The following is a 22,305-nucleotide window of genomic DNA, read 5'->3' on the forward strand; positions in this document are numbered from 1 at the left end:
ATTAAACAGTACTGTAGTGTGGTGACATCAAATTTCCTGACTGGTTTATTCCACGAGACTAGATCATCTACCCTGCTCTGGCCTGGCACTCCTAGACATGGTCCCCTGTGCAGACTCCAGTCACATACCAGAACTTGCAAACTCAGAAGTTTTAACAGCCAGAGATTCCTCACAACCTCCCTGAAGGAAGGGAGGAAGGTAGACAGATGGATTCAATGGCCCATTTGTCAGATAAGGAATAGAAAGCCAAGGAAGGAAGCAACTTGCTCAAGGTCAGAGAATTAGTATTGAAATCAGGCTCCCTGCCTCCCAGTCCAGAACTCTTTCCATGAAATATCTGAAGGAACTCAAAGTAGGAGCCTGAGCCCAGGACACCTGGGACCCTAGAGCAAGACATTTCTCTCTGTCCTGCTCCCAAAGGAGTCCCTTTTAGGGGTGAGGAGAGGGGAATCTCAAAACCTGAAGAGATAGAGATTCTTACACACTCTGGAGGCATCTGATATCCAGAACAGAAATTTTATTGAGACAAGTAAAGCAGCAGAGTCTTCTGCTAAAGGACACCTGCCCTTATCCATCTAGGTGGCTCTACCTAGCAACTGAAGAAAGGACTCTCCCACTGCTTCAGGACCCTCCCTTGACCCCCAAATCTTCCTCCCAGGGCAGGTCCCCCTTCGCCTTTGATTCCTGCTCCCTGTGCACTAACACATGAGCTGGGGAGGAAGGGCCAGACTCTCCAGAAGCTGGCATCCTAGCCCCTCCAACATCCTGAAGCTCAGGTTCTGAAGGTAACTGGGTGCCTGCAATCCCTGGCACTGTGAGCTCTGGAGTTTCAGGGACGGGAGGGCCCAGATTCTGGGAGCTGTTACGCACTCGGGTGATGTAGCGACTGAGGATGCTGGCACCTTCAGGTGGCCGGCGTGTCCCTCCCTCTGTCAGGGTCCGCTGCACACCAGCCACCTCACTTTGCAGGCGAGACACAGTCTTGGTCAGCTCCGTCAGTCTGTTGCCCAGGTCTGGGGTGTGGGGGAAGGTGTTGATGGGGAGGTCTCTTGGAAGATGAACCTGCCCTGAACCACTTCTCCCCTCACAACAGAACCCCAGGAGACATCATGCCTATGGGGCCTGAGGGAGTAGAACTAGAGAAAGTGAGAGACTGGCTCTTGGGCTGGGGGTCAGGAGCAGGCAGAGTCTGGGTCAGATGAATCTGAGGTGGTCATGAGTTTAGGCAATGCAAAGGAAAGACTTGTGGGCCAGAGAAGAGATCAGGAGTCACAGGAATGGGAAAATTTTTAATGGGGAAAGATTTGTGTTTCTGCCCTTGTCAGCCCTATTCCCATCTACCCATCCTCAGGGCCCAGTTTGAATTACACCTCTGCTTTCTCCAATTTCTGGTCCTCTTTCCTTCTACCTTCCCATGAACCTCTCAAAACAATAGGTTCTTTATCTCCCTTGGGCTCCCATTACAATTTGGGTCTTTCCTAACTAAGTATGATCTTCCTGCAAAGATGGTTTCTCTATCTCACCAACCTGAAAACTTCCCCTGTGTCTCTGCTCTACACAGTCCCCCATCCCTCCAAGACAGGGCTGAAACAAAGGGGAGGCAATGATGAATGTTGATTGAATGAGTGAATTAGTAGTGACTGAGTGAATGAACGAAATATGAGTTAAGTGAGTGAGCCAGTGGATAAGAGAGTCAATTAGTCAACAAAAACACAGGAATGAAGGATTGAAGGAAATGAGAGGAATAAATATCTGAATGGCTCAGAGTCATTGAGTAGGAGGGTCACACTGCAGGGTGTGAGCCTGGGTGTGTGGTATTTATTCCCATAATGCAATGGGGAAGGCTTAGGGGTGAGCCACTAACCTTTCCGCCGGGTCTCCTCAAACTCCCGCTGGGCTCTTTCTATGTAGCGTTGTACCAGGGCCTTGATGACTCGGAGGCGATAGGATCCTTGCTTTCCTTCCCCAGGCTTTGCCCCCGCCTGGGGATTGGCCTGGGATGGGAAGACCAGAGGGTGAGAGAGAGACTCTACCCCTGCTCCCAGCCATTCTATAATCACTGTGCCCTCCCCCAGATGATAAAGGTTGGAGGCCAAGTCTGCAGACCTTTCTGTCCCTTGAGGCCACATAGCTAGACACTGGTGCAGTCCTGGAAGGCAGAAGGAAGCAGAAATTGAGCAAAGGCTGAGTGTAAGAGAGCTGGTGTAGGGGGTGGGGGTGGGGGAGGTGCAGAAGCAGGTGGGGGGCAGAGACAAAAATGTTGAGTCAGGCATGGTTGAGTTCTCTCTCCTGCCACCAACACTACCTTGGTTTTCTTGAGTTAGTCCAGGTTAACCCTGCCCTTCAAATGCTGGGGAGGGGGAAACTAGGGGATGTGGGGAGGCGTCTGCATGGAAATTATCATGCAAGTTGGAATGATTGGCTTGGGTTCATGTATAGGCCCCACAACAGTACTAAGAGGGCAAGCAGGACATGTGGATGGGGGCAGACAGTGGAGAGAGAACAGAGGTATAGCAGGCAAAGTGCTAGACTGGGAAGATACAGGCCCAAATCCCAGCTCAGTCACTTAGCAGCTTGGTAAGCAGGCAAGTTCCTCAATTTGTTTAGGCCTGAGGGTCTCCAAATTTAAGACAGAAATGGTAGTAATGCCTACTTCCTCTGTCAGTACTTCCCTGGCAGAGAGTAGGGGCTCTCTAACTGCTTAGGAAATAATTATTTTTATCTAGTTTTATCTTCTAAGTATGTTATAGTTAGCACATTTATTCATAAAAAAAGCAAAGCATTTTCTTAAATATTCTCAGGGGAAAGATGGGGTTGGCGAAGCTGGGGCAGGCAGAGTATGAGAGAGGATGTTAGGCCTTTTACAGCTACAGAGTACATAAAGCATTTTCCTTGTATGAAATAAGGAATAAGAACTTAGAGAGGCCATTTCCTGAGGGTGCAGGACAGGTGGGAAGGGACATTGGATCGGATCACCAAAGAAGAGGCTATCGAGGTGGGGGCAGCTGGGAGAGGGGTGTGACTGCAGTGGGGGAGATCCCAGCCGGCTAGTGTGGGGGATCCGGCAGGACGGAGTGGCCCTGTGCATCCAGGACTGGACACAGGCGCAGAGAATTGGGTACAACCCCTGGTGTGTCTCATTCCAGGGCGGAGCAGCCCTGACAGATGGTCTGCGAATAGGCACCTGGCAGCCTGGACAGGAACAGGAAGTGACCAGGGAAAAGAGTGATAATTCCAGAATTTGGAGTCAGAGGTCCTTTAGGGTGAAGGAAGTGTCCACACGGGAAGGCCCGGAGCCGGGGAGTGCCGGGAACTGGGAACCCGGGCCGTTTACTTTCTAGTAAGCGTCCTGTTTTCCCATGCTGAGCACATGCAGTTTCTCCACTGTGTCTGCCCACCAACCTCCTGTTTGCCCTTCAGGGTTCCGTTCTGCTCTAAAGGGCTTTGGGAAGCTCCCTGGCTCCTGAGCCTGGATCTGGGGCCTGTCCTCTGGGCTCCAGGTGTGCCCCGTGCTACTCTCTGTCACATGCTTGCTGTCATGTGCATTCACCACCAGTTTCCTTCTGCTACGCTAGACTGGCCGCACCTGGAGGGACGACCATTATGCAGATCTTTATTTCCAGTAGAGGTGTTGGTGTTTGTTCAACAAACTGTGGACCAATCGGGGGATCAGGGTACTTCAGAGCTCCAGAGTTGGCCTGTGGCCCCCACAGAGTAGGCCCAGAGTCCCTGGCTTAGAGACATCCTCAGGTAACACATTTTAAAGGAAACAGGACCCCCTACAGACCCGGCCTTAATGCTGGTCTGAAACAGGATGGGGCTCCCAGGCCAAGCCTGGGTCAGGGAACACGTAACAAAAGGTAAGGGAGCCCCTTAGAGGCTCGGCCTCCTCTCTCAGGCTTCTATCATCCATTTAATTTCCCAGTTTGTGGGGTACTTTGCCTTGGTTTCTTAACATTTTTTTTTTTAATGTTCAACTACGTCTTGGCTCAGTTTAGAGCAAAGAGGTTTGTCTGAAGTTTGGACCTTTTTTTTTTTTTTTGATGGCAAAAAGATTGTGTAATAATAGTGATAAAAATATAGTACTGAAAAGTATTGCTTGGGGGGGTAGGGTTTTCCTGATCCTTCTGTGGCTCAGCAGGGGCTCAAGTGGTCTGAGACAAATAGGGTGCCCCTGGCTTGGGAGCAGGGCGGTATGGATTTCTGTTGAAGCTGGGTAACCCATAGTTGGAAATCTAGGAAATGGCCAGAGCCAGGAACAGGGAAAGGCAGCCAGGTATGAGAGGAGGACATGGGAAATGGCTTTATGGGGAACATACCAGAAAGACAGACAAGGAGTGTGCCGATAACCAGGTGGTGTAGACAATACAGATGAAGCCCCAGCCTGAAGAAGACCAATGACAAGCAGAGGAGGTACTCACAAAGGTGGGGATTGGTGGATGGTCTGGCTTCTTGGTTTGGTGGCAGGAGCAGCAACAGCAGATGAAGCGGAAAATTCTCCTGAGACATTCAGAGGGGCCAGCAAGCAGTCAGTCAGGGGATGGGGTCTAGGCAGCTGGGTGGGGGCTGCTGGATGCTTGGGAAGGGGGGAGTGAGAGTGCTGAGGGCATCACCTGAGAAGGTAGAAGAGGGCCTTGGGGGAGGGCAGGATGTTGAAGGGCACAGGTAGCGTCAGGCCTTCTCGGAAGTAGGACAGGTAGAGCTTGGAGCGAGCGAACTTCCACTCCACATCCGCGTCGTCCTGGTGCCAGGAGGCAGGGGCTCTGCAAGGCCACTTTGGTACCCAGCCCTCCTGCCCACCCTGTCTGTCTTAAGCTCCCCTGGTTTCCATGCCTCTTTGGCAGTGTGCCCACTGCTGTCTTCTCCCCATTCCCATCTATCACCCACATTCCCCTGCCTGGCTTCCCCTTCCCTCTCTTCTTCCCCACTGTCTTTCATCCTCTGACATCCAATTCCTGCCTATGCTCTCCAGCCACAAACCCTAGCCCATCCATCTTCCCTCTCCCTTCTCATGTTCCCACCTACTTTTCCACAACCATGAAGGGGGAAGACCACTGGACTTGGGTCTGGAGAAACGAATAGCATCCCTAAGATCTTCATTTTAGAGATGAAGAAAATGAGACCTAGAAAGGAACTCCTGCCCCAAACCACAAAACAAGACGAGAGTAGAGGCCAAGCAGGAACCCAAGTGTTGGGACTTCTTGCCTTTTTTTCCTCTCTGTCCCTGGGTCCCTTCTCCCTGGCTTCAGCTGACTTCTGCTCACCTCAATCTTCTGGAAGGAGTTGGTAATCATGGCAATGAGCATGTTGAGCAGCACAATGACCATGATGATGGTAAAGATGCCATAGAGGGCCCGGCCCACGAATTCAGGCACCAGAAACTGAGGCATGTCGACAACGCTGTGCTCCTCCATGCCGAACATGGTCCAGAACAGAAACTGGAATGTCTCGTTGAAACTGGCACACGGGGCCGAGCAAAGAATAGGATGTGAGGGCAGGAGGAGAGCCTGAGTGCCAGCGAGAAACATTCCTCCTCACCCTCAAGACCAAGCCAAGGGCGTTCTGCCACTCTGGCCCATACTGACTCTTGTCATTTCTGAGTTTACACTCATTCTTTCAGTAAACCAATATTTACTGAGCATATAGTAGTGCCAAAAGTGCTAAGGATGCAGCCATGAGAGAGTGGGGGCATAAAGACCAGTTAAGAAACTTGTGGTTAGGGTGCCTGGGTGGCTCAGTCGGCTGGGCGTCTGACTATTGATTTCAGCTTAGGTCATGATATCAGAATTGTGGGATCGAGCTTCGTGTGGGGCTCTGTGCTGAGCATGGAGCTTCCTTGGGATTCTCTCTCCCACTCTCTCTGCACCCCGCCCCCTCAGGCTTGTGCATGCTGTTTCTTTCTCAGAAAAAAAGAAGGAAGGAAGGAGGGAAGGAAGGCAGGAAGGAAGGAAAGAAAGGGAAAGGAAGGAAAGAAACTTGTCATGGTCTGGGTGAGAGGGGATGGTGATTTGGACCACAGCAGTAGCAACTCCAGTGCCACCTCCTCCAGGAAGCCCTTCTGATCTCCCTTCTCTACCCCCAGTCAAATGTGCACGTCTGCTAGTCACTCAGACCCTATGACATTCTCCCTCTTCTCAAATTTATTTGTGAATCTGTCTTACTCCCTCTACCTCAGCCCCAGTTCAGGCCTCGATTACTGCAGCTGCCTCTGCAGCTGGTCTCTGGCTTCAGTCTCTTGTTATTCCATCCTCCACTTGGCACCCAAGGTGTTCTTTCCAACTGCTGATCAGACGTATTGTACTTCTGCTCGTCAAACTTTAAACGCTCCTAATTGCTCTCAGGCTAGATGCCTCCCATACAACCTCTCTGAGATGGTTAGCAGAAATGTCTTTGACTCAATTAGGTATCACCCATGAATGAACAGCCCAGGAGAGGTGACCTGTGCCACTGTGGAGTGACTGGTATCACCAGGACCCACGAAGCAGGCTGGGATGATTTGTTACTGCCCCTGGTGGTGATATTCATGGTTTAAACTGTGTAAGCGCAGTTCCTTTAAGCTAGCATCCCAAAGGTGGGATGTGAACAATGGTTCTTAGAAAGAGGATTGGTCTGAACAAAGCCTCCATTTAGGCTGGAACCAATGACAAAGTCTTGACCAATATCCACAGGCCCCAGCCTGGCTCCTTCAGCATCATCAATAAAACCATCCCATAGTTGCACTCATGAAGAATTTATAATAGCATCATTGCTTGAAAGGCCATTGGGAGCAAACTGGCCATCCTGAGAAAACTCATGCTTCTCAGGAGGACGTTCATGAGCTTGGTGACCTGGCACCTCTACCCTCTCCAACTTCCTCTCTCAGAATTCCCTCCACATGCCAACCGTGGAAGACATCTTGTGATTCTCCAACCATATGTCCCTGCTTTGGTATATGTTCCCTTTCTGCCCAGGATACCCTGCACCTTCTCTGAACCCCATAATCCTTAGAGATGGAGTCCAGATACTCCCTTCTCTATGAAATCCTTCCTGATTACCTAAGGCAGAGGAAGGAGCTTTCCCCTCTGGGTATCCTCAACATAAGCCTTCCTTCCTCACAGCACTTAGTGCCCTGGATCAAGCTTATTTATGGACACTGGTGATCTTCTTTATGAGACTGAGTCTGGTTCACTTCCTCTGTCTCAGCTTCCAGTGCCAGGGACAGGACTTCCTACAAAGAAGGTGTCCATAAATGGGTGTGAACTCAACAACAATAACAAAAAGCCCACCACAACTGAATGACAAGGTGAATGGACACAAAATGTGGGCAAATGAATGAATAGACAATGAAGGAGTGAATAAACAAATACAAGAATTATTGGCCATATTTGGCAAGAACTAAATATCAAGAAGAATAATGAACTGTAATGGATTCTTATATTTAAAAAAAGTCTTTGCATCTTTAGTGATTTTCAGAAAAGAAGAGAGCACTTCTTTATAGAAGGACGCCACAGGTAGAATGGCAGTAGAAGATCACCGGGATTCATGTATGGATGCTAAAGCCAGAGTCAGAGATCCAGGGGAACAGGCTGGTCACACAGTCTCCACATATCTTTTCATTGCTAAATGAGCATCCTTAGCAACTTAACAGTGAAGAGGTTTGCTAGACCAGTAGACCCGACAGTGGGCTACACTGGCATCTTCTGTCTCCTGATGGGATGCAACGGAAAACCCACATCAGTGCCTAGGTGTGTTCTTGCCAAAATTGCTTAACTTGAATCTTCCCACGAGGAACTAGTCTGATAAATCCCGACTATGGGCCACTTTCTGCGATATACCTTGATCCATACTCTTCAAAAAGGTTCATTTGTTATGAAAGACAAAGAAAAGGTAGAGGGCGTGTTGCAGATTAAAGGAGACTAAAGAGATACGACAACAAAATATAACACATGACCCCAGATTGGATCTCAGATTTTTAAAAGCTAGAAAGATTTTTTTCTAGGGGGAGCGGGGCACCTGGAGAAATTTGAATAAGAACTATACAGTAAATAATAATTTGGGTCAGTATCAAATTATTTGTTTATTTCTTTTTTTAAAGATTTTATTTATTTGACAGCAGATAACACCAGTCGGCAGAGAAGCCAGCAGAGAGAGAGAGGAGGAAGCAGGCTCCCTGCTGAGCAGAGAGCCTGAGGTGGGGCTCGATTCCAAGACCCTGGGATCATGACCTGAGCTGAAGGCAGAGGCTTTAATCCACTGAGCCACCCAGGTGCCCCTCTTTTTTTTTATTTTTAAAGTAAGTTCTATACCCAGTGTGGGGTTTGAACTCATGAAGCTGGGAAAAAGAGTCCCATGCTCTATTGAATGAGCCAGCCAGGTACCCCTTGGTATTAAATTTTTTAAGTGTGGGGGTGTCTGGTCAGCTCAGTCAGTAAAGCATGGGATTCCTGATGTCAGGTTCAAGCCCCACATGGGGTATAGAACCTACTTTAAAAAAAAAAAAAGAAGAAGAAGGAAAAGAAAAAATAGATTAAAAGATTTAAGATTTTATTTATTTGAGAGAGAGAGAGAGAGCAAGAGCAGGGGAGGGGCAGAGGGAGAAGGAGAAGTGGACTCCCCACTGAGCAGGGACCCCCCCACCCACCCACTCAGGGCTCTATCCCAGGACCCTTAGATCATGACCTGAGCCAAAGGCAGATGCTGAGCTGACTAAACCACCCAGGTGCCCCCAAATAAATATAAATAAATGTTTTGAGTGTGATCATGGTCTTATGGTTATGTCTTAGGAGAGCTGAAATATTTGGGGATGAAATGTCATGACATTTGCAACTTTTAAACGTTTCAAGGAAAAAAAATAGAATAAGGAGAGGAACTGATGGAGCAAAATGTGGCAAAACATCAGTTGCTGGAGCTGGGTGCAGGGTGTATGGGTGTCCACTGTGCTTTTACCGGTTCCACAGAAGTGACATTTTTCAAAATGGTAAGTTTGGGAAGAAAGTGAATGAGTAAATGAATGAGTTAGCAAACAAATGAATGAGTGTCAGTCAGTGAGACAGTGAAATAAATATTGCCCAAACAAGAGATTCATTATAAGAGAACAGAAGAGGAAGGAGAGGAAGGCAGAGGTGATCACTAAGCCCCAGATGGTTGTGTCCCAACCCCCACCTGCCCATCCTGTCTCTGCCCCAGCGTACTTGCCCAGCCGTTCGGTCTCCTGGTAGGGCACATAGATGTTGTTGAGGCCACAGAGAAAGGCGGTCAGGATGATCATGAGGATGAACATGAATCTGACAGGGGAGGGGATGGAGACAGGTCAGAGAAAGTCTCCACCTTGGGAGAAGTCAGGTTCTGGGAAGAGGGATCTGGCGATATTCTCCCAGACTCAGTATCTCTTGACAAGTATTCAATTTGGTGACTACTAAGAACAGAGAAAGTAGGGATGGGAAAGGAGAAGTCATTTAAAATGGTCCCGGGGGCGCCTGGGTGGCTCAGGTCATGATCTCAGGGCCCAGGGATCAAGCCCCTTGTTAGGCTCTGCGCTCAGTGGGGAGTATACCTAAGGAGACTGTCCCTCTCTTCCTCTCCCTCTGCCTGCCTCCCCGCACCCACACTCTCTCTAAAACAAATGAATAGATCTTTAAAATAAGTAAATAAACTAAAATGGTGCCGAAGCAGGAGCTCTCCCTTTAGAATGAAGGGTACTGAGTTGAAGCAATGAGATCAGGGGATGGGCCAGTCTCCCAGGCAGGGGCTGAGATGCTGAGATGTGGATCAAGGATGAGTGAGTCAGAGTCCTACTGGACAGGATTTACCATCAGCACAGTCAGAGCCACACAGTGTGGGTAGCAGAGGGCTGGGGAATTTCACAGAGAGAGGCCACGGAGTCTATGACAGGGGAGGTTGCTCTGAGCAGGGACAGTACACACCGGATCATGTCATCAATCATCTTGCCAATGGAAATCTGCAGAGTGCCCAGGGACTCGTGAGCCGGCAGAATGTAGGCCAGGCGGGTGAAGCTGAGCATGCTGGTGACAGCAAACAGCACCTCCGCCAAGAACTGGGGGTCCTCCGTGTGCCACTCACTTCTCTCTGTACAGGGTGGAGTGCAGGCTGAGACTGAGAGCCAGGGGAGCGAAGGGGCTGGGGGATTCGGGCAGAGTCGGGCGGGGGAGGCACTCACCAGCTGTGGTGAAATAGTGGCAGGCAGCCCCATTGGGGGCATCCCGGCAGTGCGCGTGGGCAAGCCAGGCCAGGAGGAGGCGCAGCGTGAAGGCCGCCAGGTACAGGGACAGGATGACCATGTCCAGGAAGTTCCACCAGTCCAGGAGGTAACTGCGCAGGCCCTCAATCCACACCTCCTTGCACTCAAACCACAGGAAACCTGAAGGAGGCGGTAGGGGGAGAGCTAGGTTATGGTGTGGGGGCACCTACCATGGGGGGCAGATATCTAAAATACCACAGGGACAGAGTTGATAAAACATATAAGCATGCGATCTATGGAAGGACAGAGTGCTCCTCTGTGAAAAAAAAAAAAAAAAAGGCTCCTGGGGCGCCTGGGTGGCTCAGTGGGCTGAACCTCAGACTTCTGATTTGGGCTCAGGTCATAATCTCAGGGTCGTGAGATTGAGCCCCATGACAGGCTCTGTGCTGGGCATGGAGACTGCTTAAAATTCTCTCTCTCCCTCTCCCTCTGCCCCTCCCCACCTCACTCACATATTTAATTGATTGGGCCTTCACTCACAGTAGGGTAGCAGCAAGCCCTTAGTGCATGAAGAAGTGCAGAGTTTTGTTTCTTAAGATATTTCTTCCCCCATGGGCAGGAACAGAATTGGTTTTACCTCCACTTAGCATAGGTCCATCATGTTTAGTCAATCACTGGATGAGAGACTTCTCCTCTTGGACTGCTATTGTTTTCTTCCCCAGAGTTTCTTGGCCAGATTTCCTTTTGGGCATCATTAACTGGCTTGGTACCGGGTGGAGTAGTGGACTCAGTCTACTGGCAGTTTCGGGGGTTTGCTAACTAAGCTAGAGCTGTATGAGGGGAGGACAGCTGAGGAAATGGCCAACAGCCCAGCCTGCTGAGCTGACCAGCCAGAGGCTAAGTAGGGCTCTGGGGATTCTCATAAGTGCCTTTGCTGAATTGTGTAAGAATACTTGATTCTGCTGTAGTAGAAAACGGATGGAATGGATGAAACTCAAACACTGAGCATAGATAAGTTATTTGGGTGACGTGTTGAACAAATAAAATGGGTAGAGCATATGTGGGTGAACATACTGAGAAAGGGATGGGTGGACTCTGAATATTTGTGATGTGCTGAATGTACACGCAGCAGAGGAAGCCCTCAGGAGTCGTTGGCTTTGAAGTCAGCTACCCCCTGGTAATACCCATTCTGGTCCTCAGTGTCCTTCACACAAGGATTGTGAGGCAACTCATAACCGCCCAACAGGATGGTTAGCAAGTGTCACCTGTGGCCAGACACACTTATCCCCATGTCTCTCCCATAGATGAAGCATTGGGGCCAGCCAAGTTCCAGCTGTCAGAGCTCCTGCTCAGACCTGTACTCGCCTCCCCCTAACCACACCGTCCCAAGGATACCACTCAGGGATTTAATAAGCGTATGATGTAGGCATCTCAGTTTGGTGTGGGAGCCCTTCTGTTCCATGACTTTTAGGACTAGATTGCCTGCTGGTGTACTGGCAGGCTACTGTGACACCAGGGTACCCTCCCACCTGACACTATGGACTCATGTCTTATTTGTGAGAGGACAGGAACGTCCAGAGTAGGGCAAGTATGGCGCCCTTGCTCAGGGAGTCTTATCACAGGGCTAGATCCCCTAACTAGGGGTGAACAGAAAAGGTCCCTTGGTGTGAGGGAGCCCAGAGGAGTTTGATTATATGTTCAGTGTGCATCTACAGGGAGAGCACCCCACTCCCCACCACTGGAGTACTTATTTTGAAGAACAGAGAGGAAGCCCATCAGGGGACTGCTACAAATGAAAGGCCTCACCCATGTACCTGTGACCCAAACCATGTGTAGGGAGGTCTCCCAGACGCTCTGGCTGCGCCCGCGGAAGGTACTCAGCTGTGTCTCCATGGCCAGGGACTCGCCCAACAGGAAGAGGAGGAACCACAGATAGGAGGCAGAGTGCAGCAGGAACTTCAGCACTGGGATCTTCAGTAGGCGGCCCAGCTTGGGGGCAAGGAGGGAAAGCATAGCTCGTCTCGGAGGCCTGTCCCATCTCCCTCCTTCCTGGGAGAGCTTCCAGACTCCTCCTTTCACTCATGCACGTATTCAGGTATTTACTGAGCATGTACTACATTTCATGTCTATTTCCTTCACAAGTGTATGAGTGTTAGTCTCCATCAGTACTCCATTAGTACTCCATGAGTACTAGTCTCCATTTTTTTCAACTAAGAAACTGAAGATCATAGAGTTGAAGGAACTTCCCCTTGGAGGTCCCACAAGCTCCTTGAGTTCAGGCTCAACCGAGTTAAAAAAATAAATTTATCAACTTCTATCCCAAACTTGGTCATTTTCCTCCTCCTGTGTCCCCATATTAGACCAGGGCCACCTCCCCAATTCCTGCCCTACCCCCTCCCCCACCCCATCCTCATGCTTCTAGTAGAGCAAGCTTTCTCAAACACACAGCTAATGGGATCGTTCCCTTCCTTAAAACCCTATAGTGGCTTCCATCACTGCTCATAAGGCTCTGCTGGATCTGGCCCCTGCCTGCTTCCCACCACTTGCTATTTCTACTTATGCTTTAGCAACACAAGCATTCTTTCAGTTTCACTCATCCTTGATGTTCTCCCCCAACCGCCCCCACCCCCACCCCAGCCCTTCCAAAATGCTGCTCCCGCTCCCCTGGAGAGCCACTCTTCCTTTTCCACCCAGCTAACCTCGTTCACTCTTCGTTAAATCCCCAGGGCCGGGCCTGACACCCAGCTCACAGCAGGGTTTCAAGGAGATACTTGTTGAGATGAAGGAATAAAAACGTCTAGGTCTGTAAAGGCTCTCAAAGAATTTGTAGGCTGGGGCGGGGGTCTCTTTAGGAGAGCACAGGGTTGTATATAAAGAAAGATCAGGCTTTGGAGGCAAAGAGACCTCAGTTTAAATCCTGACTGTGCTGTTTTGTGTGTCCACTGGACAGAAAGAGCACTTCTGTTATATATAAATCAGCATCAGACCGACTTCCCAGAATCCCTTCAGGGGACTCAGTGGGGACATTAGCAAAGGGCTCAAGAAATGGCAGTTATCATTAATTTTATTCTTGGTACCCGGGACTTGGGCGCCAGCCAGTAGCCAAGGCAGAGGAAGGGCATGGTGAGGAAGATGAGGAAGGCGACAAAGAGCTTCCAGATGGTGGTGCTTCCACGCCAGCCAGCCAGGTTCCCACACCAGATGGAGGACAGGACTTGCTGGCAGATGGGGTGTGCTACAAACTAAGCAGAGACGGCGGCGCGTGAGCAGAGTGGGTGTTTACCAGGAAGGGAAGGAACAGGAGCCAACTGGGGCCGTAGTCCTTCTTTCCCTGCCACAAAAATTGAGCCCTATTTGTTTTCTTCTCAGGCCAGCCAGCTCAGAAGAGAGGCAACTCCTTTGCTGTGTGACCTAGGGCAGACCCCAGACCCTACCCCTCTTTGGGCCTTAGTTCTTAGTCTATGAAGGAGAAGCTGAACTCAAAGAATTTTCTGGACTCTCCGGATCCCACATTCTTTTTTTCTTTCCCTCCCTCTCTTTCTTTCTTATAATCTCTGTACCTAACATTGGGGCTCAAATTCACAACCCAGAGATCAAGAGTCCAATGTTCTACTGGCTGAGCCAGCCAGGCACCCCCAGAACCCACGTTCTTGAATTTAAGGCAGCAATGGGTGGAACTAGGTTCTCAAGTCCCAGAACACTCAGGGGTTCCTGTCCTGTTAGAGATGTGGGGCACCAGTCTTGAGGAGGGGAGGTGCAGGGAAAGTAGGGTTTGGTGTCCTGGAGGGCAGGGCTGGGGAAGCCATTATGAAGGAAGGTTTTTGGGTAAGCTTTTGGTGGGATTGGATACCTGAGGAAGGGGAGGCTAGAAAGGAGCATGTCTTTAGCTCACAGGGACAGGCAACTAAGGAGGTGGGGAATAATGGAATCACCTGGTATCTAAGCCCTCGGAGATCTAGTCTAATCTTGCTGAATAGAGAGATACTGAAGTCTAACAACAGAAGACGACTAGACAAAACTTAGTCCACAGGTCGAGGCAGAGCTGAGTAAAACCCAGATGTCTGGGCTGAAGGTAGGGTCCTGGTGGGTCGTGTGACTTCCAAGGGCTGGGGAGAGATTAGGGGCTTTAGACTAAAGGTAAGACGGGAGGTGAGGAGACCCACAGGGCCAAGGGCCTAGACAGAAGGGTGCTTGGGATCAGAGTCTAGGAAGTCAGGGAGAAGACTTACTTGTGCTGCCCAGGGAGACACCTAGCGGTGACCAGGCAGGGATGGGGGGCAGGGTGGGGGGAGGTGGGTAGAGCCCAGCTGACCCGCTTCTGGTTGTAGTTGACGGCCAGTCGCAGCCTCGCCAGGTTGGGGATGCCTTCCTCAAAGGCCTGGCCCAGGCCCTCAGCCTCGGGTTCAGTCTCGTTGTCTTCATCCTGGTCGTTGAGCACCGCAGTGACCTCACTCTGGTTCCGGCACATACCCAGCAGTTCAAAGCCATAGTCCTGGCTCAGCGACTCCAGGGCAATGTACTCAGGCTGCAGAGGAGCAGGTACACATGGACCCTGGTGGACCCAGCCCCAGGAAGCCAGCCCCACCCTCCCGACAGTGGGCCTGGGCCTGCTCTGTCCTGCTGCGGGCTGGCACTTCCCCACATCTGGTGTCCCCCTGAGTCATCTGCTCCTTTCTTCTCTGCCACTACAGCCCTCGTCCTTGCTATGAGGTTCCTCTTGTGTCAGCTTTGCTTCTCTGGAGCTCCTGCTGCCTCATCACGTAATTGAGTCATTACGGCCCAAACCCTTTGCCACCTTTGCCCGTTCCTTGTACCTCCCCCTTCTAGTCCCTGTTTCCTGTCCCACTTCTTGTCCCATTCTGCAGGCCTCCCTTGTGTTCATTTTGTTCATTTTTCTGAGCACCCACCTTACATGAGAAGCTGGCCATTTTAGCAGCAGACATGGGTAGGGCAGTTTTTGCCTCCACTTTATCCATCCTAGCCTTGGTTTGACTCAGGGCCACAATCCCAGGGTGAATCCAGGACAGAATTGCTGGAGGCGAGGCCCGAGCCCAGCACTGTCCCCCAGGTGGTGTCGCATGGGGTAAGGGGCTAGAGAGTAGGGATGACAGTCTCTGCTGCCTCCTTCCGTGGGGCTGCTGTGAGCATAGAGGGCAAGTCCTTTGGAAGGACCCCTCTTTTCTACTTGTGAAGTGGGGGCTCTGAGTCCTCAATAGCTCTGATGAAGACACACGCTCTCTCCCTGGCTCTGCTGGCATAGACCCCCATCCTGCCTTCAGCCTCTCTTCCAATAGAGTTGTCTGTTTCCCCACCTAATGAATGGTGATCTTGAGAATGGGGACCACGTCCACCTGGCACATAGGGGATGTCAGTGGGGGGTGAAGGACGGAATGGGGTAGTGGTATTCAGGCTCCTGATGAGTCCCTGCCCCTGGGCCTCCCTGTTTCCCCTTCATGTTCTCTGTCCTGCACAGGCCCCTGTACTCATTGCCATGTCTACTTTTTCTACCCAAAAGCCTTTGCTTACACTGCACCCTACCCCTCTTCACTTGTATTTAAACCGCCTGGCTGTGCAGCCAGATTAATTCTGCTTCTTCCAAGGAGTCTGCCCTGAGCACAACAGCTGTAGCCTCCTGACCTCTCTTTTCTGGTTCTTGCAAGCCATATAGCATTCTGCACAGAGGCACGAAGTGAAGCTGGGCATCCTAGGAGTGGCCTTCCCTGTTTGGGATTACAAGCCTGGGGGCTCAGCACACAGTACTCAAACCTCCTGTGGGACCTCGCAGGAGGTTTTCAGAAAGGACGGGTTCCACTGAAGGTCATCTCTGTCTCGCTGCTTTTCTGTGTTCTCCCTCCTCCCTTAGACCCAGGGCATCCCTTGGCTGGGGTTCGTACTGCCTGCATAAAACTAAGTGGCCCTAGAGTGATGGCTCTCTGCCATTAGAATGAGATCCCCCTTCAGGGTGGGATTCTGTAACTCCCCATCAAAGTGAAGGGTTATGCAGGTCCTGATCTCAGGGTCTTGGGATTGAGCCCCGCACGGGCCCCCTGCTCAGTGGGGAATTCTGCTTCTCCCTCTCCCTTGATCCCCCTCCCCATTTGTGCTCTGTCTCAAATAAATAAAATCTTTTTTAAAACAACAACAACAAAATGGAGGGTTACTGAGAACAGAACAAGGCCTCATCATCTTTGTTGTTTTCCATTCCCCAGAACCCCCACCACACCCTGCCCATGTGAAAGGACAGATATGAGGGACCAAGGGCAGGAAGGAGTATGAGAAGCCGACCTTAAACTCGGGTTCCTTGCGCGCAAGACGTCTGAGCTCCCGGCTGAGCTGGAAGGCAGCCAGCATGGCATCCTCACTGGCCAGCGAGAGGTGGGCCCTGCTGGCCATGCCACGGTAGGTGTTGATGCGGGACAGGGAGAACTTCAGCAGGTCATAGCGGCGGGCGTTGCTGCACTCGAGGCAGGCGCAGGAGACCGGGTGGGGCCGGGCAATGGTGTGGCCCTGCTCCATGAGCAGCTGGGCAATCTCATACAAGTCCTTCTGGCAGGCCAGGGTGAGGGGAGTGACACCAGGGGCAAAGCGTGAGCCATCGATTGATGAGTCAAAGAAGGCTAGTGAGAAGGACCTAGTGTCCACTTTGGGGCCCTTCTCCCGTTCCAGCCGGGCCAGCAGGCGCCGCACCGCGCCCGGCTGGTTTGTGTCTACTGCCACCAGCAGGGCCTCGTGGATCTGTCGGAAGTCAAACTTGACATTGGCCAACAGCACATCAGTGATGGCCTCGTGGTCCAGCCGGATGGCCAGATTGAGAGCTTCCCTCCAGGAGCGATCCTCAGCCTCCTCCACATTCCTCAGGGGTCCACCTGGCCCACTGCCTGATGCTTCGACCCCCGACTCCAGCAACTGCTGCACTAGGCCCAGGCGCCCCTCCTGGATGGCGGCCAGGAGTGGTGGTGGGAACCTCAGCTTCTTGTTCACGATCTCCGTCCAGGTGGGCTGTGGCTGGATGAAGGACGGAGAGGGTGGGACCCCTGTGCGGGACCCGCCCGTCTCCAACCTCCTTTGCTTTGGAGCCTCTCTTGCCCTTCCACCTTTAAGACCTCAGCCTAGACACCATACTATTTTGCTTTTGCCCAAACACATATGAACATGTTGAAGTACACTTAATGTAGTATACGTGCTACATTTCTGAGCACTGCCCAAGTACAGCAACTCACTCACTCATTACATTAACCCTGTGAGGTAAGGAGCGATCATGCCCCTTTCAACAGGAGAGGAAACTGAGGTACAGATATGCTAAGCCACTTACATGAGATGGGGACCCAGGCAGTCTGGCTGAGGAGCTGGTGTTCTTAACTCCCCTTTATGCTACTTTGCAACTCAAATAGGAATTATTATTACTAGTTTTGGATTTCTAGAATCTTTACTAATTCAAAACACCCAAAATGTGGAATATAATAATGTAAAGAAATAAATCCATTTTTTCTTTTAAGAAGGAAAAACAACAATGCTACCACCTTTAGCTATGTATTACTCTGAAATGAATTTCTACATCAAGCATACATCTTATACTCTGGTATATATGGTTTATCTAATGTAATCATCTTACATAATGACAATATGAATGTTCCCCCAAAGATTACGTCTGTGTAGGGGATAAATTTCATTTCCATATTTTCTAGGAATCAGTCAATTTGGAAACACCCTTTCATACCATAATAATAGCTTCTTGTATAGATTTGTTGTTAATAATACCGCTTTTACTGAAATACTGGTATTTAGAAAATGGGCCTTAGTTGAAAAAGCATCATTTTCTTTAAAAAAAAATTGGCCTAAAACTATACAAATTTATTCTTACAGTTCTAGAGGTTAGAACTCAGAAATCAGTATCATTGGGCTAAAAAGTCAAGGTGTCGGCAGGACAGGGTGGCTCTAAGGGAGAATCCGATTCCAGCTTCTAGAGCTATGTTCCACACATTCCTTTGTTTATGGCCACCTTCTCCATCTTAAAACACCAGAAGCACTGAAGATTACAAACGTTTCCTTAGTCACCATTTTATTGTGTAGATTCTTAGGTGAGGAAGGGCAAGGCCTGGGTCTGGCCAGGGGCCCCCTTCCTCCCTACAGCTGCCACCCTCCCAGGAACCCAACACAGTAGGCCCTTGTGGGTACCCTGAGAAAGGGTAGGTTAAAGCAGGTGGACAGGGCTGCATAGGGAGTCTAACACCGGATCTGCCCAGGACCCAGCTCCCATTTTGTTGACTTCATTTCCCAGCTGCTCATCCCTCTGAGAGTCCCAGAGCCTCTGAAAGACAGGTCCAGACATGTCCATGCAGGAGGGTCTTTGACCTGGGCTTTCCCCTCCCCTCAGCTCTGTCCAGGCCTCTTAGCAGATCCTAATGTTCCTCCCCCACCAACCTTCCCTGGCTTTGTCCTCTCCTACTTTGGGTGGCACCTGTACCTCAGAGCTGTCTCATCCCTCTCTTGTACCAGGCCTAGCAGCACCCCCCAGCCCTCACCACTGCTCTTCTCTCTGGGCCCAGGCTTGGGGCTCCAGGGGCTTTCTCCCACCAATGCGGCAATATCCATCACCTGCATGGCAGCTAGGACGTCCTCTCTGCCCTGTGGCTGTATCAGTTATGGTCAGAAATGGGAGCAGGATAAGGGAAAGTGGGAGAGTAGGCCTCTTACCGTGAGGAGGTCCATGGCTGTACCCGCCTATGCTGGTAGGGACGGAAGGACTTAACTCCTGCTCTGTCCGCTCCCCTGACTGTGCCAGCTTCCTTTTTCCTACCTTCCAGTTCAAAACCCCGCCCTGGGTCCTCCCTTTGCCAGGACCAGCTGCTCCCCCTCTGCCCTGTACCCTAGAGACCGGAGGAACTGGTAAGTACCACACAGTGGAAACTTCTGGGAAAGGAGAGAGGACATAGTTGCTCAAGAAAGGTGGGAATAGAACTGAGAATGTCACGGAGCAGACCTTAGAGACCCTCTGGTCCAACTGCTTCATTGTACAGATGGGGAGTGGGATTTGCCCAAGGTTCCGCAGTCGAGCCTAGACCCATTCCTTAGTCATCAACCCATCTGATGCCTTGAATAGCTCTGCAAGTAGAAGGATGGGGGTTTTCTGTTACTGAGGGTTAATTCTGGATCCAAGATGAAGAACTTGCTTCAAGTCACACAGTAACACTGTTATCTGATCGTACCTAGGGAGGGAACCCACACAGGGTACTGGGAGTTAAGGTCATGGGATGCTGGAGGTTAGTCTCATGCTCAAAAATCACTCTTGACTTCCACGTATATCACAAGACTTATCTGCTAGGCAGTGCTTTTATTTCACTCGGTGTCAGTTTTCCTTCCAGGGAAATGGGCACAAGGATGCACATCACTCACTGAGAGGAAGGCGTTCTGGATTATGCCCCAAAGCCCTAGAGAGATCACCAGTTCTACCTCAGAAGTTCCAGAGGGGAAAAGGATGGAGCTGTTTTGGGAGAACAGGGTGCCATGGTGACAGCAGCCTTGACAACTGGGAGTAGCGAGTAGGCTGGGCCCAGAGGTGCCCTCAAACAGAGTCCTGAGAGAATGAGTGCAAAGAAGAGGAGAGGACAGCTTGCCCTTATCGGCTCTTCTCAGCTGTCATGAGCTCCACTCCCCAGTGTTAGTCACAGAGGGCAGGGGGACCAAAACCACAGCACCTCATAGCTCACGTCTGAGGAGTCTCCCCACACATGCTGGCATGTTCTTCTACTTCTCCTGCTGAGAAGTACAACTGGCAGAGAGGGCACTGGATCCAGGAAGCGGGTGGTGAGCTCTCTGGGGAGGATGACCACAGTACGGACTGCGATGAAGATGGTGATGAGGAGGGAGAGGCTGGCTGAGGTGGGGAGATTTCTCCACAGGTGGCAGCGTGCCGGGGAAGAACCTCAACACTGAAGGAGCCTAAGGGGGAGAGAAGGAGGTTAGCAAAGTCGGGTCAGCTCCCAGGCACGATGCCACCCCAGTGCAGCTGTCTCTGTGGGAAATTTGTTCTGGCTGGATATCCTACACCAGACCATCTGGTCTTGAATTGGCCAAACATTTATCAAGGGTTTCCTGTAGGCCTTACACTGTGCAGGGAGCAGGGGGGTGGAAACCTAGGCCTCTCCTTCTGGACTGTAGAGTTAAGGTGTAAAGATAAACTGTGGCCACAAGCAACTGTGATACAACGCAGAAGTGAGAAGGGTTAAGTGCAAGGCAATCTGAGAACACTGCAGGTCCAGCTGGGAAAGATGAGCCGAGTCAGAGAAGACCTGGTAAACAAGAACCATTTGAATAGGGACTTAGAGAATTGGGACACGGAGGGAAAGAGTTGGGAAGGAAATGCTAGGCCCTCTCTGATAGTATTTCCTATTACTTTGTTTCATGTTTCCCCTGGGGACAGGGCCCATGTCCCTTTCTCACCTCAGCCAGAGCAACATAAGCATGCACTCCAAACCGACTTGTATGTAACTGTGGAGAAGACTGGGGTCCAAGCTCGAACGTTCCCTGGCAGTGTTCCCAGGTCTCCTAGTCCTCCTGCAAGTAGTAGTCCCACAATAACCCCTGGGCCCCAGCAGCTCACCTGCACAAATGGGGCACAGGGCAGTATCCGGGACCCCACTGCTTTGGGCCTGGCATAGGTGATATTCTCTCTGCCCTGCTTTTGCCATCCCCCGCTGGTTGGGCCGTGAGTTCGAGCTGGATAAAGGCCTGTGAGAAAGAACAGTTAAAGACCAGCAATTAGTAAGAGGCTACAAGGGCTGAAGGAGCCTTGAGTTTGGATGGAAGAGTATGGACTCCTTGATGTGGAGCCAGAAGCCCTGGCTGGAGTCCTGGTTTTCCCACTTGATGTATCCAACATCAAGATCAGATCAATAAAACTACACAGAGAGCCCAGAAACTAATATATTTGGAATTTTAAGTGTAATAAAATACCATTTCAGTTTAGTGGGGGAAAGAAAGGCCTAGTCAACTAATGGCTTTGGGATATTGAGCAATATTTTTATAAAAGAAAAAAATTAGTTCCTATCTCACTCACTAAACTAATAGAAATCCTAGATAAATTAAATATGTATATTTTAAAAATAAAACCAAAAAATATTAAAAATCAAAGTGAAGGTCTTAGGAGAAAACCAGAAAATATATATTTTAAGTTAGGAAAGATCTTTCTGAGTAAGTTAAGAAAATGGTATTTCATGGACAGTAGTAATTGAATGATGTAATTGTGCAAAAATGTAGACAATTCTAGGAGAATAAATAAAAATTCCAGGAGAATAAATTATAAAACATAGACAAAAGGCGAATATCCTTAAATAGTAAAAGTTAGCATAAGTGAATGAGGAAAAAAATATGCAAAGAATCAAAATGGGCAATTCGTACCACAAGAAAAATAAATGGCCAATATACACATGAATAGATGTTCAAAACTTAAAGAACTGAAAATCTGTCAAATTGAAATATCATAGTTTTCCTATCAAATTGGAAAACATCAGAAAAAAAATTAGCCTCCGGTGCTGGTTACACAGCAGAGAACATATAGATATTTCTATAAGGTACTCATTGCTGTACTGTTGTTATAATAAAAGAAATTATGGCAACTTCCAAATCCATCAATAGGGAAAAAAAATAAATTATGGCATATACAGTACAATAGACTGTTCTGTACCACATCAAAAACTAATGATGATTAATCTCACAAAACAAACTGAAGGTTGCTGGGAGGTGGAGGGGTAGGGATCGGGTAGCTGGGTTATGGACATTGGGGAGGGTATGTGCTATGATGAGTGTGTGAAATGTGTAAGCCCGATGATTCACAGACCTGTATCCCTGGGGCAAATAATCAGGGAAGTCATTTAACCTTGAACATCTGAGAACAGAGGTTCTATTATTGCTTTCAGGCTTTTAAAATTATTCTTTTATTGAGATATAATGCATATCCAATAAAATTCATCCTATTAAAGTATACTATTCAACAGGTTTAGGATATTCAGGTTGTGTAACCACTGTGACTATCTAATTCCAGAACACTTTTATCACCCCAAAAGGAAATCCTAAACCCATTAGTAGTCACTACCCCCACCTCTTTTCCGCCTCAGATTCTCACAACCACT

At 49.8% G+C, this 22,305-nt stretch overlaps 1 protein-coding gene across 5 annotated transcripts in view; it reads right to left on the reverse strand.

Annotated features, from left to right (window-relative positions):
* Positions 1 to 621: 621 nt before the first annotated feature.
* The window catches only part of XNDC1N (XRCC1 N-terminal domain containing 1, N-terminal like), a 39,998-nt gene continuing 18,314 nt past the window's right edge, over positions 622 to 22,305 (reverse strand). For 3 of the 5 annotated variants that reach the window (XM_046016653.1, XM_046016652.1, XM_046016654.1), the window contains 2 exons: positions 20,778 to 20,905; positions 19,494 to 20,116 (listed from right to left, as the gene is read on the reverse strand). In XM_046016653.1, coding sequence (XP_045872609.1) covers positions 19,881 to 20,116; positions 20,778 to 20,905 — 364 coding nt within the window. In that variant the 3' untranslated portion in view covers positions 19,494 to 19,880. Of the gene's footprint in view, positions 1,014 to 1,864; positions 1,995 to 4,421; positions 4,501 to 4,613; positions 4,742 to 5,264; positions 5,458 to 9,170; positions 9,264 to 9,902; positions 10,066 to 10,156; positions 10,358 to 11,991; positions 12,167 to 13,254; positions 13,420 to 14,489; positions 14,703 to 16,462; positions 17,212 to 19,061; positions 19,088 to 19,493; positions 20,117 to 20,777; positions 20,906 to 22,305 lie in introns of those variants that run through there. The other 2 variants (XM_046016656.1, XM_046016655.1) reach the window with 2 other exon arrangements.

The sequence above is a fragment of the Meles meles genome, chromosome 8, assembly GCF_922984935.1.
Source record: "Meles meles chromosome 8, mMelMel3.1 paternal haplotype, whole genome shotgun sequence".
Taxonomy (NCBI): Eukaryota; Metazoa; Chordata; class Mammalia; order Carnivora; family Mustelidae; genus Meles; species Meles meles.